Source organism: Anser brachyrhynchus (genome assembly GCF_964034855.1).
Source record: "Anser brachyrhynchus genome assembly, chromosome: 2".
Classification (NCBI taxonomy): Eukaryota; Metazoa; Chordata; class Aves; order Anseriformes; family Anatidae; genus Anser; species Anser brachyrhynchus.
This window is the reverse complement of record NC_137695.1, coordinates 70,342,838-70,355,996: the sequence shown is the minus strand read 5'-3', so window position 1 is coordinate 70,355,996 and position 13,159 is coordinate 70,342,838. Positions and strand designations below refer to the sequence as shown.

General features: G+C 40.7%; 1 protein-coding gene and 1 long non-coding RNA gene across 4 annotated transcripts in view; one reads left to right on the top strand and one right to left on the bottom strand.

The window, feature by feature from the left end:
• BMP6 (bone morphogenetic protein 6) overlaps positions 1-8,476 on the top strand; it is a 123,108-nt gene extending 114,632 nt beyond the window's left edge. Inside the window, exons 8-9 of one of the 3 annotated variants that reach the window (XR_013947576.1) lie at positions 3,730-6,979; positions 7,962-8,476. Coding sequence is in view for 1 of the 3 variants with exons in the window: in XM_080582739.1 (XP_080438865.1) it covers positions 7,962-7,979 (18 nt within the window). In the remaining 2 variants the exon portion in view is untranslated. The remainder of the gene's footprint in view (positions 1-3,729; positions 6,980-7,961) is intronic. The other 2 variants (XR_013947577.1, XM_080582739.1) reach the window with 2 other exon arrangements.
• LOC308190930 lies at positions 442-8,287 on the bottom strand. Its single transcript, XR_013947578.1, has 3 exons — positions 8,166-8,287; positions 7,880-8,008; positions 442-567 (listed from the first exon to the last, which is right to left on the bottom strand). It is a non-coding gene; the product is annotated as an uncharacterized lncRNA (long non-coding RNA).
• Positions 8,477-13,159: the final 4,683 nt, after the last annotated feature.

Here is a 13,159-nt window from a genome sequence, read left to right as displayed (position 1 = left end):
TGGTGGCCAGCAGTGGTGGAAGATGAGCGGTGTGGGAGAGCTGCGAGGAGATGGGTGGGTGGCTGCACGTCTTGTTAATTGCGGTTTGGATTTTGTGTTTTAACTGCAGGTCCTGGGGTTTGGGGTGGTGGTGGGGGTTAAGTGAATGGCCCACCTCGTTTAAAGGAAAAGGGCATTTTGATAAAGTGGATACGTGACCAAATAAATTCCTATAAACACACAGGAAGGCTGGCCTGTGGGCCTCATGCAGCCCCTTCTGCCATGGCCCATGTGCCCATGATGCAGCAATGCAGGCCGCTAAAAAGAAAATAAAATAAAAAGGAAAGCCTGGCTACTTTCCCCAGGAACCTGCATATTGGTGTGTCCAGAGCAGTAGAATTCACTTCATGTCGTGTCTTCCAGGCTCCTCTTTTCTGAACACTTTCTCACATTTCCTCTTCACCTCCCTACCAGCATCTTCCACGGGAGCAATGGTAGGAATGAGCTTGCTTTGCCTTCAGCATGCACCTCGTGCAACACCCGTCTCTTCTTTGCCTGAAGAGCAAACACTGCCTCTGGTCACTTATGCTGCAACGTCCAAACAACAAGTTTGTGAGGACCGTCATTAGAGCTCACAAGAATCACTTATTAAAAAGTAAAAAATGAAAACTAAATATAATTTTATTTGAAAAATTTAAATTGCTTTTGAAAGCTACTATCTCTCTCAAAATCAGGATTCCAAAAAATCTTTACTGGGTATATACATGAAACAATTGCAAAATACTGATATTTATCACCAAGCTAGAAAAAAAGCCGGATTCTCCAGTACATTACTCACCAGTATCAGAGTACGTTTAGCTTTTGCAACAGTAACCTTTTCTTCAAACAAATTTAACTTATCTTAATTCTGTACTAACCAAATTAATGTCAATGTTTGACTAATCATGATTTCAAAAAGAAAAAAGATAAATGTAGATTATTTCCCTTCTCTAGTGTATGAAAAAAATAGCAACAAATCCCCTTAAAAAAAAAAAAAACACTTAAGGGGGGTTGAGAATGACTAATTTTAAGACCTTGAAGGACAGTGTCCTGATACAACCAGGTGAGTTCTCTAACCACAGAAAGCACCTCCTCTAGTTAAGCAAGCTAGTTTCTTTTCGCTGCAAGTATATTTTTGTTCTGTTTTTCTCTGTACCTTTTTTTCTGTACGTTTCTCTGTACATTTTTTCTATGTTCTCTAGCACATTTAAAAATAGAGTTTTTAATTAAGTTAGAATCTTAATCCTATTATCTTAATTAAAAATAGGCTACTGAAAAATTATTTTTAAATCATTTTTAATACATTTATAAATCTAAGGTCTCCACCTAAGTGCAATAAGAAACAGAACACGTAAAAATGACAGCAATAAGCATTACTTCGAGATGTAGTAGAAAAACAAATATAGTTGTTCAAAATTCCCAGGGTGAACAGGGACAGAGTACAGCTGAGCTCTCTCTAATCAGAGAGAGGTGCTGCTAGGTCAGAACTGCCAGTAAGAATGAAATTTCCTTTGTAAATACGTCTTTTTTCTCCATAACAAGCTAATAAAATTAACACTGATAATGAATTTTTTTCATCTGCCACCTTGCTCCAGCCCCTTGCTCTCTCTGTCTTTGGAACTAATAAGCTTTCTTTTTACCTCTCATCCTCCCACTTCCATTAACTGTGCTGGGACCACAGCAGAGCTGGGGAAGAACGGTGGCCATAGCTTTGTAGTAGGCCTGCCGGCAGCTGCCATCTTCTCAGCTAATGTGGAGGATCACCCACAGAGGTGTCACCCAACCCAAGCTGTACTCATGTCTCATCACACAAGGGGAAGGTATGTCAGATAAGGGTGCAGAAGACCTCATCCAGTCACCAACACCCTTGTTCCCTCTCCCTCGCTGCAGTTTTCCACATTGTTATCATCTCCAAGGGCAGCGTGCCAACACCACTGCACCTCTTGCTTCTCCAGCCTCTGCCTCCCATGCCTCAGATGTTTCCCCAAGGATAATCCATCAGCAGGGGGTTCCTCACAGCTACAAACAATACCCAGGAGATGTTCTTCACAGATGTGATCCCACCACAGAGCAGCTGAGCAGGCAGAACCTGGGGTGAACAGTCCCAAGGACAAAGAGTCACCATCAGCTGCTGCTTCTGCTCAGGGATGGATCAGCAGTGACGGGTTACACTTGCTGCATTTGTTCCTTGCTGCTCAGTAGTTCATGGCAGCTGGTCTTGGGTGACAACATACAACTGGGGGAAAAAGTGTCAACGCCTGTCAGGCTGTGGGTCATAGCTGATATTCCCAACTGATCTATACTAATCACTTAATCAAGAGGAAATTGCAAATATACTGCAATTAACCTACGTTGCTTGTCAGCAAGAGTTGCTTGTCTTAGGGTATGAACAGTTACTGCTGATTTTGACTCACAGAGACTCCTACAACCCCCGCACATGCACCCCAGTCCCTATCTCCTGACCTACTCCGTGTGCTTGAACTCACTTCTGGAAGCAGAACTAATATTGAAACCTTTGCAAGCTGCGTGATACACAGAGGAATAATCCTGATTCAGTTCTGATAATCCAGCTTGTTCCTGGCTGTTGCTTTGCTCTGCAGAAGTGACACACTACAAACAAGTTATTTCTCTGCATGTGGTGGTTGGCCAAGGAACATGCTTGGTCAGGGAGAACATACATCGCAATAGGCCTGACAGAAGTTTGATAGGACCAAGGGAACCAAGGGCTGGAAAGGACCTCAGAGGTTACAGAGTTTGGTCCTTTTTCTGCCAGATAATGGCACCATATAATCCTGTTTATAAATGTTCTTACCTCTATTTTAAGATGAGTGAGATAATTTTGCCTACACTACTCTGAAAGTTAGTTCCTTGCCTAGGATTATGAACTATAATTGCTAATTTATACCAGGGCATTCCTGTGCCTGCATTGCCCTTTAGGTGAAATACTCTTTTCCTCTTGCAGATAGTGTTTGGAGGTAGTGATACCATCCTTTCTCAACTTTTGTTCTGCTAGACTAAACAAGCCAACATCTTCCATTCATTCATGAATACTGTCCCACAAATCTTCTGCACAAGTCAGAGTGGCAAATAAAAAATAAATCATGCTCTCATCCATTCCCATACAGCTAAACAGCAAATGTCTTTTAATGCCTGTACATCTTAAATGTCTTATCCCTGATTTTAAATGTATCCCTAAAACATGATTAGCATCTTATCTAAGAGCTTGTGTATTTTGCAGATGTTTCCCCTTCCATTCATGCCACAGACAACTACTTCCGTTTTATAGCCATCACATGAAAATATGGTATTATGTATGCATTCAGTTTATGGTTTTGTTTTGTTTTCTTAATGTGATTTGCTTGCTGGCAACCAAAACAGTCTGCAGAGACTGGCTTGCATGCTAAAGTCTAGAAATAGATGCGCTGCACACCAAAGTTTCATCCACACACCTCTGTGCCATACTTTATACTATTCTATGTTACTCAGTTTAGATTTTTTTTTCCACCTAACATAGAATTCCCTCCCTCCCCCATTTGCAGGTGGGAAAAATGACCCCTCTGAAGCAGTTTTGTTGCTCTATTTTTCTCCACATCTCATTACTCACTTCTATTTTCTTCAGTTTTGAGGACTTTGCTACAAGCAGGCTTGTTTTCTTAAGAGCTTCCTGTTTCTGTGACATGTTTTACAATAACAGCTAAGTTTTGTCAACAGGGAATACTCATATCTGGAAGCAGTGAGGAAAAACACGAAGTTGCCCGAGACCCTCAGGGAAGAAATGCCAGAGGCGTCATCCAGTCCAGTTAAGAATCATTTGTGCAGGAAAAGCTGAGCCTCAAGGTTTCCAATCTGTATTGGCCTTGTTTAGCTTTGCTGCCTTCTGTCACTTTGAAATGTTTTAAATAAATCTTTGTATCTTAGGAAAACCGTGTATACACACTTTTTTATAACACTCAGCTTTAGATGAAATAAAAATCACCTTTTAGGAGTCACTCTGGCTTTCATAAAATTGCCCTGTTCTGTTCTATTCCTTCAAATAGAAATGTAGCTCCATATTTGACTTATCCAAGCCAAGTGCCAAGATTATTTTTCCAACATTTTTCCTCATTTTTTTCTCTTGTTTGGGGAAATATTCTAAAACTATAGGATTATTTCCCTCCCAATCTTGTTAGAAGACCACACTGTGACTCCCTGATTTAGTGCTTCTTCATAGCAATTAGCAGTACTCATAACCAGTGCACAGCAGTGGACTATATTACAGCACAGCTGATTTCAAGATATCAGACAATGCCCAGAAAATCAGAGAAGTTTTCACTACACATTGGATGGCGTGAAAGTATACAAAATAAGGGGAAAAGTCCATTTTACTGTACATTACTAAACTGCGCTGTGTCAGTGGAGTGCTGCAATTTGTGTTAGCCTTGATTGCGGCCCCCATGATTCACAGCAAACACGGGTTATTTCAGTGTGTCATTCGTATCTCAGGCATATCACTTAACTTGCCATGTAAATGTAGTTTTCTAATTTACATTCCTCTGTTAACTCTATCTGTAATCCATGAGGAAAATAAAAAAATAAAAGCCAGCCTCATCTGCACAACCCCCCTAGAAGACTTCCAAAGCCCAGAATATAGCATGTTGTATTTTGACAGCTGTCCTTCGAATCCTAAAGCATAACCTCTCAGGGGACATAGCATTATGTAATTTTTGTGACAGCACAATTGTCATTCAGCTAGAAAGAAGGATATTGTGATCTCAATGGAAAAGAAAAGCGATACTGCCATCTGTAAGCTTATAGCCCTTTTTCTTTGATAATTTGTACCTCTCATGGAGGGTTGGGAGTGGAAATTACTACAAGCTGTTGAAGAAAATGACATCATTTTGCCACCCACAAAACGTTAGGAGTTTGACAGCCTAGAAAATGGCACAGCAGAAAGGAAAGAGCAATCTCATGGTAAAGGAGCACTCTTGCTTCTGGAGGAAATGTATTCTCATTGTGATGGCAAACCACCATCTCTATGGGACTCTGACCACGATGGCCACAAAACACACTTTTAATAGCTGCTCTCTACACTGGCTGCAGGAGAGGAGTACATAATTGCTGGAACCACTACTCTCTCCATGGTCCTCAGATTCTTACAGTTTGGTCAAATGAACCAGAATTTTGCTTTCTGGCAATTTACTCTCAATTGTAAGTCACTATGCAGCAAAATTAATAAACAGGGAAATTCAGTTATGCAATTAGAAGTTGTTAGGAAGAATAGCATAATATAGATTGAAGATTTCATGGATCATAAAGAAAGAATTTCCTGTCTATTAATTTTGCAGCTGCTTTAATGCGTTCCTCCTAATGATGGAATACTGGAGGCTATTTTTTTCCATGGTTGAATTTTCTTCCATTACACGGTACACACCCTCTTAAGTAACCTGCAGCTGCTTTTATCTGCCACCACTTATGTTGGCCCATTGTGATATTTGACACATTGCAGAGCCCCTGTGATTCCTCAGTATACCCTAAATAAACTCAAACTGAAGCACATGAAATGTGGGTTGCAAGCACAAGCAGAATTTTAAAACGTCCTGAGGTATCCAGGTGAATGAAGATTAGAAGAAAAAAAAAAAAAAAGCACTTGTGTAGAAAGAGTTACTCACACATCGATTCTGGCCAACTCCGCATGCAATATAGCAAGAAAACTGTTTTTAATTATTTTTTAATCAGCGCTTTCTCCCTGATCTGCTCTGTACCCTTCTGGTGGCTCATAACCAGCATACTCCAAAATCCACCCAAAGAAAAGTTGGGCTCTGATGTTGTTCTTTCTAAGACAGATGCAATTTAGGAGATGAATAAGAGCAACTTTTCTCCCCTTCATTTTCTTTTCTGAACTGTGGCACCACCTCTCTTTAGAAAAGAAGACCCAAAAGCATGGAGGACTATAATTCTAACTGACAGGGTTGCCATTACTTAATGTTTGTTTAATGCTTCCAGTGTGTCACATAATCTAATTTGGATGTTTTGAAACAGTAATGAACTTTTTCCCCCTAACAGCTGATGTCAAATTCAGTATTTATGGTTTCACAGAAGCAAAGAGGAGTGTACAGAGATTCGAGAATAAAGCAGACAGACAACGTTTCACATGGGAGCTAGCTGATTAGGATTTAAACAAGAATGCTTTCCTTATGCATTTCTCTCATTTCAAACTTCTCTCTTTGGTCCCTGTAATCTAGAGTTTTGCACCTGTGGTACAAGGAGATTTTTCTTTCTAGCTCTCTCCAAGACAACAGCTTCCTTCTTTATTTTTAGCTCTTTGCCTTACATTTTTATACTCGTAGTTATCAGTATTTCCCTTCTTTTGCTACAGAAGTATATTAATTGAGAAACTGGTGTATCAAACTATCTATTCTATGGCTCATAAAATTAATTCTCTAGATACCATGTGAAAAATGAAAGAACAACAACAAAAACATAATATTCATAGAGTTTCTTTCTAAATCAGGCAAACACTCAACCTCCTTTCTATTTCATGTACATGACTAAGCCATTCAAAACATTCAGAAATGTAACCTGCTGGCCATGTTCACCTTAGATTCACAAAAGAAATAGGTTTACAACAGGGTTTTACTACATGCCACCAGAGGAACAGCACAACATCTGTAGGAAGAAAGTTTGGAGACAGCTAAGGAAAATCATTAGTAAGAGAGAAAAGAGGAAGAGGAGAGAAGGCCAAAGATGGAACATGGTGGGATACTTCCCTAGAAACATGAGGGAGAGCACTCATGGAAAAAGGCAGCAAAAGAAAGAGGAAACAGGAAATAACAATCTTACAAAACCCAACCAACCAACAACAACAACAACAAAGAATAATTTTTCAAACAAGATGAAACAAGTCATTGAGGAAGTCAAAATGAGCAGAGAAACATGCCATCGCTCCTCTGAATGCAGAAAGTCATCTAGGAACTCTTTAGGAGTGAGTATAATTGAATTTCTGAACAGACACTAAAAATGAAAGAACTGTAAATAAGTGATTAAATATAAATAATTTGCCTATGATTTGGCCAAATTAGCTTTTTCTAGCTTACCCTGAGCAATTTGTTTAACTCCTGCTTGTTAGAGGAAAACATCAAAGCATCACGCACGTTAAGCTCCATGTTCAGCAAGTCTATTAAAACCACCCTTTTGCAAGACGGAAAGAGGAGCTGTGACAGGATTTGGAGTTTGCTGTGGACACCCATAGCTAGTATAGTTTCAACAGTTTTTTTGTTGTTCTCCTTAAGTGTCAAAATGGTTCCCAAGCAGAGACATCTGTTTTAAGAGCAGTGACCATGTCCCTGCCATTTCAGAGTGCTCTTGACTGCATTAGCAACCAGAGATTTTGGGGTCATCGTTCTTAATGGGAAATATTAATCTGCTCTTTATGTAGACAGCAGTTATTCTTAATTATTGAAACATGAGTGTGTTTCTAGCATATTTAGTGTGCTAGAGAACTATTAGATACCTATATTTTTGATCTAATCTTTGGGTAAATATGACCAAATCAGTGACTGTAGCTTTAGGCGTTCAGCCAGGGGGAAATTAATTTCCCATGCTAATATTCTGAATGAAAAACTCAGATACCCCAGTTTAACAAAACTAAACACGCTAGTTTTTCTGTGAAGGCTCAGTCCGTGTGAAAAAAACAAGCCACCCTTCCTTGACTGCTATCTTGACAAAATATATTGACTGTGTATATGCCTACTACTAAAATGTATTAAATAAATATTTTTTTCCTTGGCATGATCTTGAACACAATTTGATTAAGCTCTGCATGTATAATACAATTAAAAATAATGTAGTTAGCCAGTTATGGCTCAGTACATTTTGAACTTACTTTTTATAGCAGCTCTAAGCGACCAACCGCACAAGGCCAGCTACTTTGCAATAGTAGATTTGTCTTCTTTCACTCTTCCCAGACTGATCCATGGCAATGAATTCTGCCTCAGGAGACATGAGAAATATTCTGGAAGCAAAAGACAGTCAGTCAGCTGGGGACAACTCAGGGCAGGTCACCGAGAGGTACGGACACCAGTGTGGCATCCTGCAGGAAGGCAGCAGTCACTTTCACGAAGGTGGAAGCTGCAGCAGTCGCCACTGGCTCAGAGCATTGTACCACTGACCTTTGAACAGCCAGCTCTGAGCTCAATCTGTTTTCTTCCTCTGTATCATGCAGAAGAAAATGTCTCTGGATCCACCACTCTGACACAGCAAGGTGCCAACAGCAGCTAGGGAACTTCCAGTCAGCATCACATCCCACCACAGATCCTGTGTCTAGCAAGCCTGGATTAACAGAAAAGCATTCACCAGGGACAACTGTCAGCTCTTCAGGTCCTAAGGTTTCTCTTAAAGGTAACCAGTCACCAACAAGCACCACTCTGAAGCATCATGCTTTTCCAAATTCTTGTGTAAATAAAGTGCCTTTTATTCCATGTATTCTGCTATTCACCTTCCTGCTGAAGGCAAAGGGGGGGAATCTTACTTTGTACAATATTCAAAATATATCTTTCCTCACATATTGCTTAATGAACTTGTGTTATTTATGCTGATCCATGATTCGTGTACTCAAAACTGGCAGGTGGCTCAGGATCTGATTTTCTTTCACATGACAGAAACTTTAAACTCTGCAGACAACAGAAACTGAGCCATAATGCCTCTCTTTTAATGTGTACAAAACACTACATGGAGTCTGTGATGGCAAACAGATCACATCACTAAGTCAATAATACAACAGAGGCAATTAGCAGTCATTGCCACTGCAGAGGGCACATCAGCCAGTATAAGGTAGGCATGCATCTCACCCTCTAGAAAAAAAATGGAAAGAACCTTGTCTCTCATACCAGCAAAACACCCTGCAAATTGGATGTGCTTTTATCTAAATTACAATATTTTCTTCAAGAAATTTGAAATGCTCTGGAAAGGCTGGCTCAACTTTCAAACAGTATCTTGGGTGTAACATGGCATTCTACAAACATCAGGACAATAATGGTATAAGGGATAATGACAATAATAACACGAAGGGACAAGCATGTTTTGGATGATGAAGGCAGAAAGAAGATAAAGTTAGGGTTAAGTTGCAGCTCTTGTTCACTTGCCATTTAGTCAGTGTGACACAATTTGAATATAATGAATCTATTCTGCCCATATTTTATTCCAGTTCTAGTGTACATTTCAAATAACCCAAGCAAAGAACAGAACTGTGTCTCCTGCCTACAGAGTACCCATACTTTAAAATACTGTAAGAACTGATAACATTCACCATCCAGGCTTAGATTGCAAGGCTTATTTTTGCTTAAAGGATCCAGGCAATGACTTTTCATTGCTTAGAAATATGTACTGGGTTTTGCAGAACCTTTCAGCAAAAAGCAATCTCAGACTTTGAACTAACTGCATTAAAGTGAAGAAAAACCAACCAAACAACAACAACAACAACAACAAAAAACACATCAAAACAATCAATGGACAAGCCTTCTTCCTCCATGTGTGAATGAGGTGCATTTGACTGGAGGCTGCCTGAAAAAAATTGTTTTGACCATAATATCAGCAGGCTGAAATAACTACCAGAAGAACTGGAAAATGTTTTGATGGTACCTCAGGGAATGCATCAGTCCTGCATGCTTATAGGTCTGGATCCTGTTTGATGTGGAGCAGGTCTGCCTTGAGCAGGCAGCACCTGCAATGCAGGCACTCAGCTCATCCACAGAGATGTGCTTACTCCTCCGTTATCTCCAGACGGATAAGGCAATATAGGGCTCTAGATAAGGCTGTGTACCTGCCACTTCTTTAGAAACGGAAGTTGTTTTTTAACAGAAGATCCTGCTTTCAGAGTGGATCTTTTATTGCCTGCATAATGTGCTGGCATATATGTAATGAGTCTCCATCAGGCAGCTGGTTGAAACATCCTATGCCCTTGGTGGATGGGCACTGGCTGCCTGAGTCTCTTCCAGTTGCCATTGGCTGTAGTAGCCCACCTGGAGCTCCTGATGATATCAAGTTTCGAGGGACACAATAACTGTAAAAACCTTCTGATGAGTCATGGCACAGTGTCAAGCCTGTACTTTTACTTCACTAGCCCTAGAAAATAATTCACTAGCACTGGAAAATAATTTTTTACATAATTTGCAAAAGTGATTAATTTTCTAATACTTGCAAATTACTTTGAAAACAACAAACAAACAAACAAACAAAACCAATACCATAAGTAGCAAACGCTCTACTGAGCACTCCAACTAGCAAATACATGAACAAGTTCTAGCATATGCTTAACTTTAAATTTGCTTTATCCTTCCTCTAAGTTTGTTGTTTCCTGTTTGTTACAACACATTCACTCTTTCTACAATGGGGTTACAGCTATCACACAACTCTGCTTGGAACTAACTACTTTGCAGGAAAAGATCAAAGGGATTTTAAAAATATGACAATAAGAAATCAAAGCTGAAAAACAAGCTTTTTAATGTCTGTTATTACTATTAATACCTGTCGTCACAATGACATCTGGTTTGGGAGCTCTGTTCGTATAGTTCAGGTACCAGAAGAAGGAAGTACAGTTCCTTGATACAACTCCATGAGTCAATATAAGTCAATGAATTTATTACACTGAGTCACTCTTTCAATAGCCTTCATTTGCTCAACCTCTGATGGTGAAAGCAGAATTACCATTTTAGATACTCTAATTTTACAATTGCTACTGTTGGACTACTTTTAAAAAGGGTAGAAAGAAAGACCCATGGAACTACAGCTTGGTGAGCCTCACTTCTGTGTCTGGGAATATCATGGAACAGATCTTCCTGGAAGCAATGTCAAGGCACGTGCAAGGCAAGGAGTTATTCCCAGACAGCCAGCACAGCTTCACCAATGACAAATTGTGCCTGACCAATCTGGTGGCCTTCTGTGATGGAGTGACTGCATCAGTTGACAAGGGAAGACCAACTGATGTCATCTACCTGGACTTCTGTAAGGCCTTTGACGTGGTCCCACATGACATCCTTATCTCTAAATTGGAGAGAGATGGATTTGAAGGGTGGACCATTCACTGGATAAGGTATTGGCTTGAAGGTCACACCCAGAGAGTAGTGGTCAATGGATCTTTGCCCAGGTGGAGGCCAGTGACAAGCAGTGTCCCTCAGGGGTCTGCCTTGGGACTGGTGCTGTTTAATATCTATATCAATGACATAGACAGTGGGATCGAGTACACCCTCAGCAAGTTTGCAGATAACACCAAGCTGAGCAGTGCAGTTGATACAACAGAAGGAAGGGATGCCATCCAAAGAGGCCTGGACAAGCTTTAGAAGTGGGCCCGCATGAACCTAATGCAGTTCAACAAGGCTGAAGGTTCTGTACAAGGTGCTGCACCTGGGTTGGGGCAATCCCAGACATAAGCACAGACTGGGAGAAGAACCCAGTGACAGCAGCCCTGCAGAGAGGGACTTGGGGGTTCTGGTGGACAAAAAGCTCGACACGAGCAGCAGAGCATGCTTGTGGCCCAGAAAGCCAACTGCATCCTAGGCTGCATCAATGGAGGGGTGGGCAGCAGGTCGAGGGAGGTGACTGTGCCCCTTTGCTCTGCCCTCATGAGGCCCCACCTGGAGTGCTGCATCCAGGTCTAGGGCCCTAGCACAAGAAAGATGTGGATCTCTTATTAATACATTTTAATATTTAATATACATTAAATATACATTTATAAATATACTTTTATAAATATACATTTAATATTTAATATACATTATTAATACATAATCTCTTATTAATACATTTTGGGAGGAGGAAGTCGTCACCTAGATCTCTGGGTCCCTGATCTGCTTAAATGCATCAGGGGACAAATTCCACTAAACCCACAGAACTGGATTACATTAGACTAGGTCCCAACTTGACACATAGTTGGAGGAAGTGTTATTTGCCTTTGCCACTTTCATATGCTGTTTTGAAATAACATCAGGTGCTCTTTTTCCACCAGTGTGCTGAGCACATTCAGTACTCACTCCTCAGTCCATGCTCAGGCTCAGCAATGTGTGCCAGGTGCACTTGCTGAGTGTTAGCAGATCAATGCACTAGGGAGGGGAGAAAAACTGCAAGCAGCTGCATCTGTCTATGTGGAAAGGAAGTGAGAAGGCAGTTGCCAGTGTTACACAACTTCTAGAGTCCTTTATTCGGTAGAAAATAAAAGCTCCTACTGGCATAGCTACCAGACACACATTCTGGGTGTAGTGTCAACTAATCTGTGGTGAGAAAGAGCTTGGAGAAAGCTGATCTGACTGCTCAGAGTCCTCTTTGAGCCAATGTTACTGCTGTACATGAAGGAGCAACCCTTACAGAAGAGTGGTGGGAAGAACTCGAGGCTGAGTGCCCAAGTGGAAGATTCACTGGTGGTATCCACCCAGAAATGAAATACCAGTAGCCAATGCCAGTAACAATAGGAAGAGTCCCTCAAGCTCTTTGAGAAAACTCTGTGTTGCTGGGTGTGTGAATATAGTACAGTAATCTGTGCGAGGACAAAAAGCGCTATCAGCTGCCAAATGCATCCTGAGGGTATAGACAGACAGAGAACATTTTTAGTGATAAATTACAGTCCAATATGTCTGCTAACCCTGGCTGCAGTGGAAACAGCTGACAATCTTGGCAGTGCACTGCAGACTGTTCCATCCTGAACCATAACTCGTGGACTCTTCACTGCTGTTACTCAGGACCAACTGGCATTTCTTGGCCTTTCCAGGTCAGACAGCTACCAAAAGCCTTTAGGAGCTCCAAGCATGCTCCTCCACAGCCAGAGTCACACTGCACCTGAAGTGGCCACACGTCTTGGTCTCATTTTAGAAAGACATTTCTGACAACACTTCCTTCTTATCTCATTAGAAGGTGTTTAACTTTCTCACTCCCTAGATTTCTTCTTGAAATCCAACAGCATGTGTTTCTTATATATATTGTCTTACAGATAAGACAAGAAATCTACAACTCGTTAAAGAATTAGAAAATGTCCAGCCTTCTATTTCCTACAGTATCAGATGGCTGGAGAACTGTGTTACAGCATCCTCAAAACTTTGTTAAAAACAGAAGCCAAAAGAAAAGTAGAATTGAGTCTTTGGCAAGTTTACCACACAACCACAAAAAGAAGGCTTGAGAA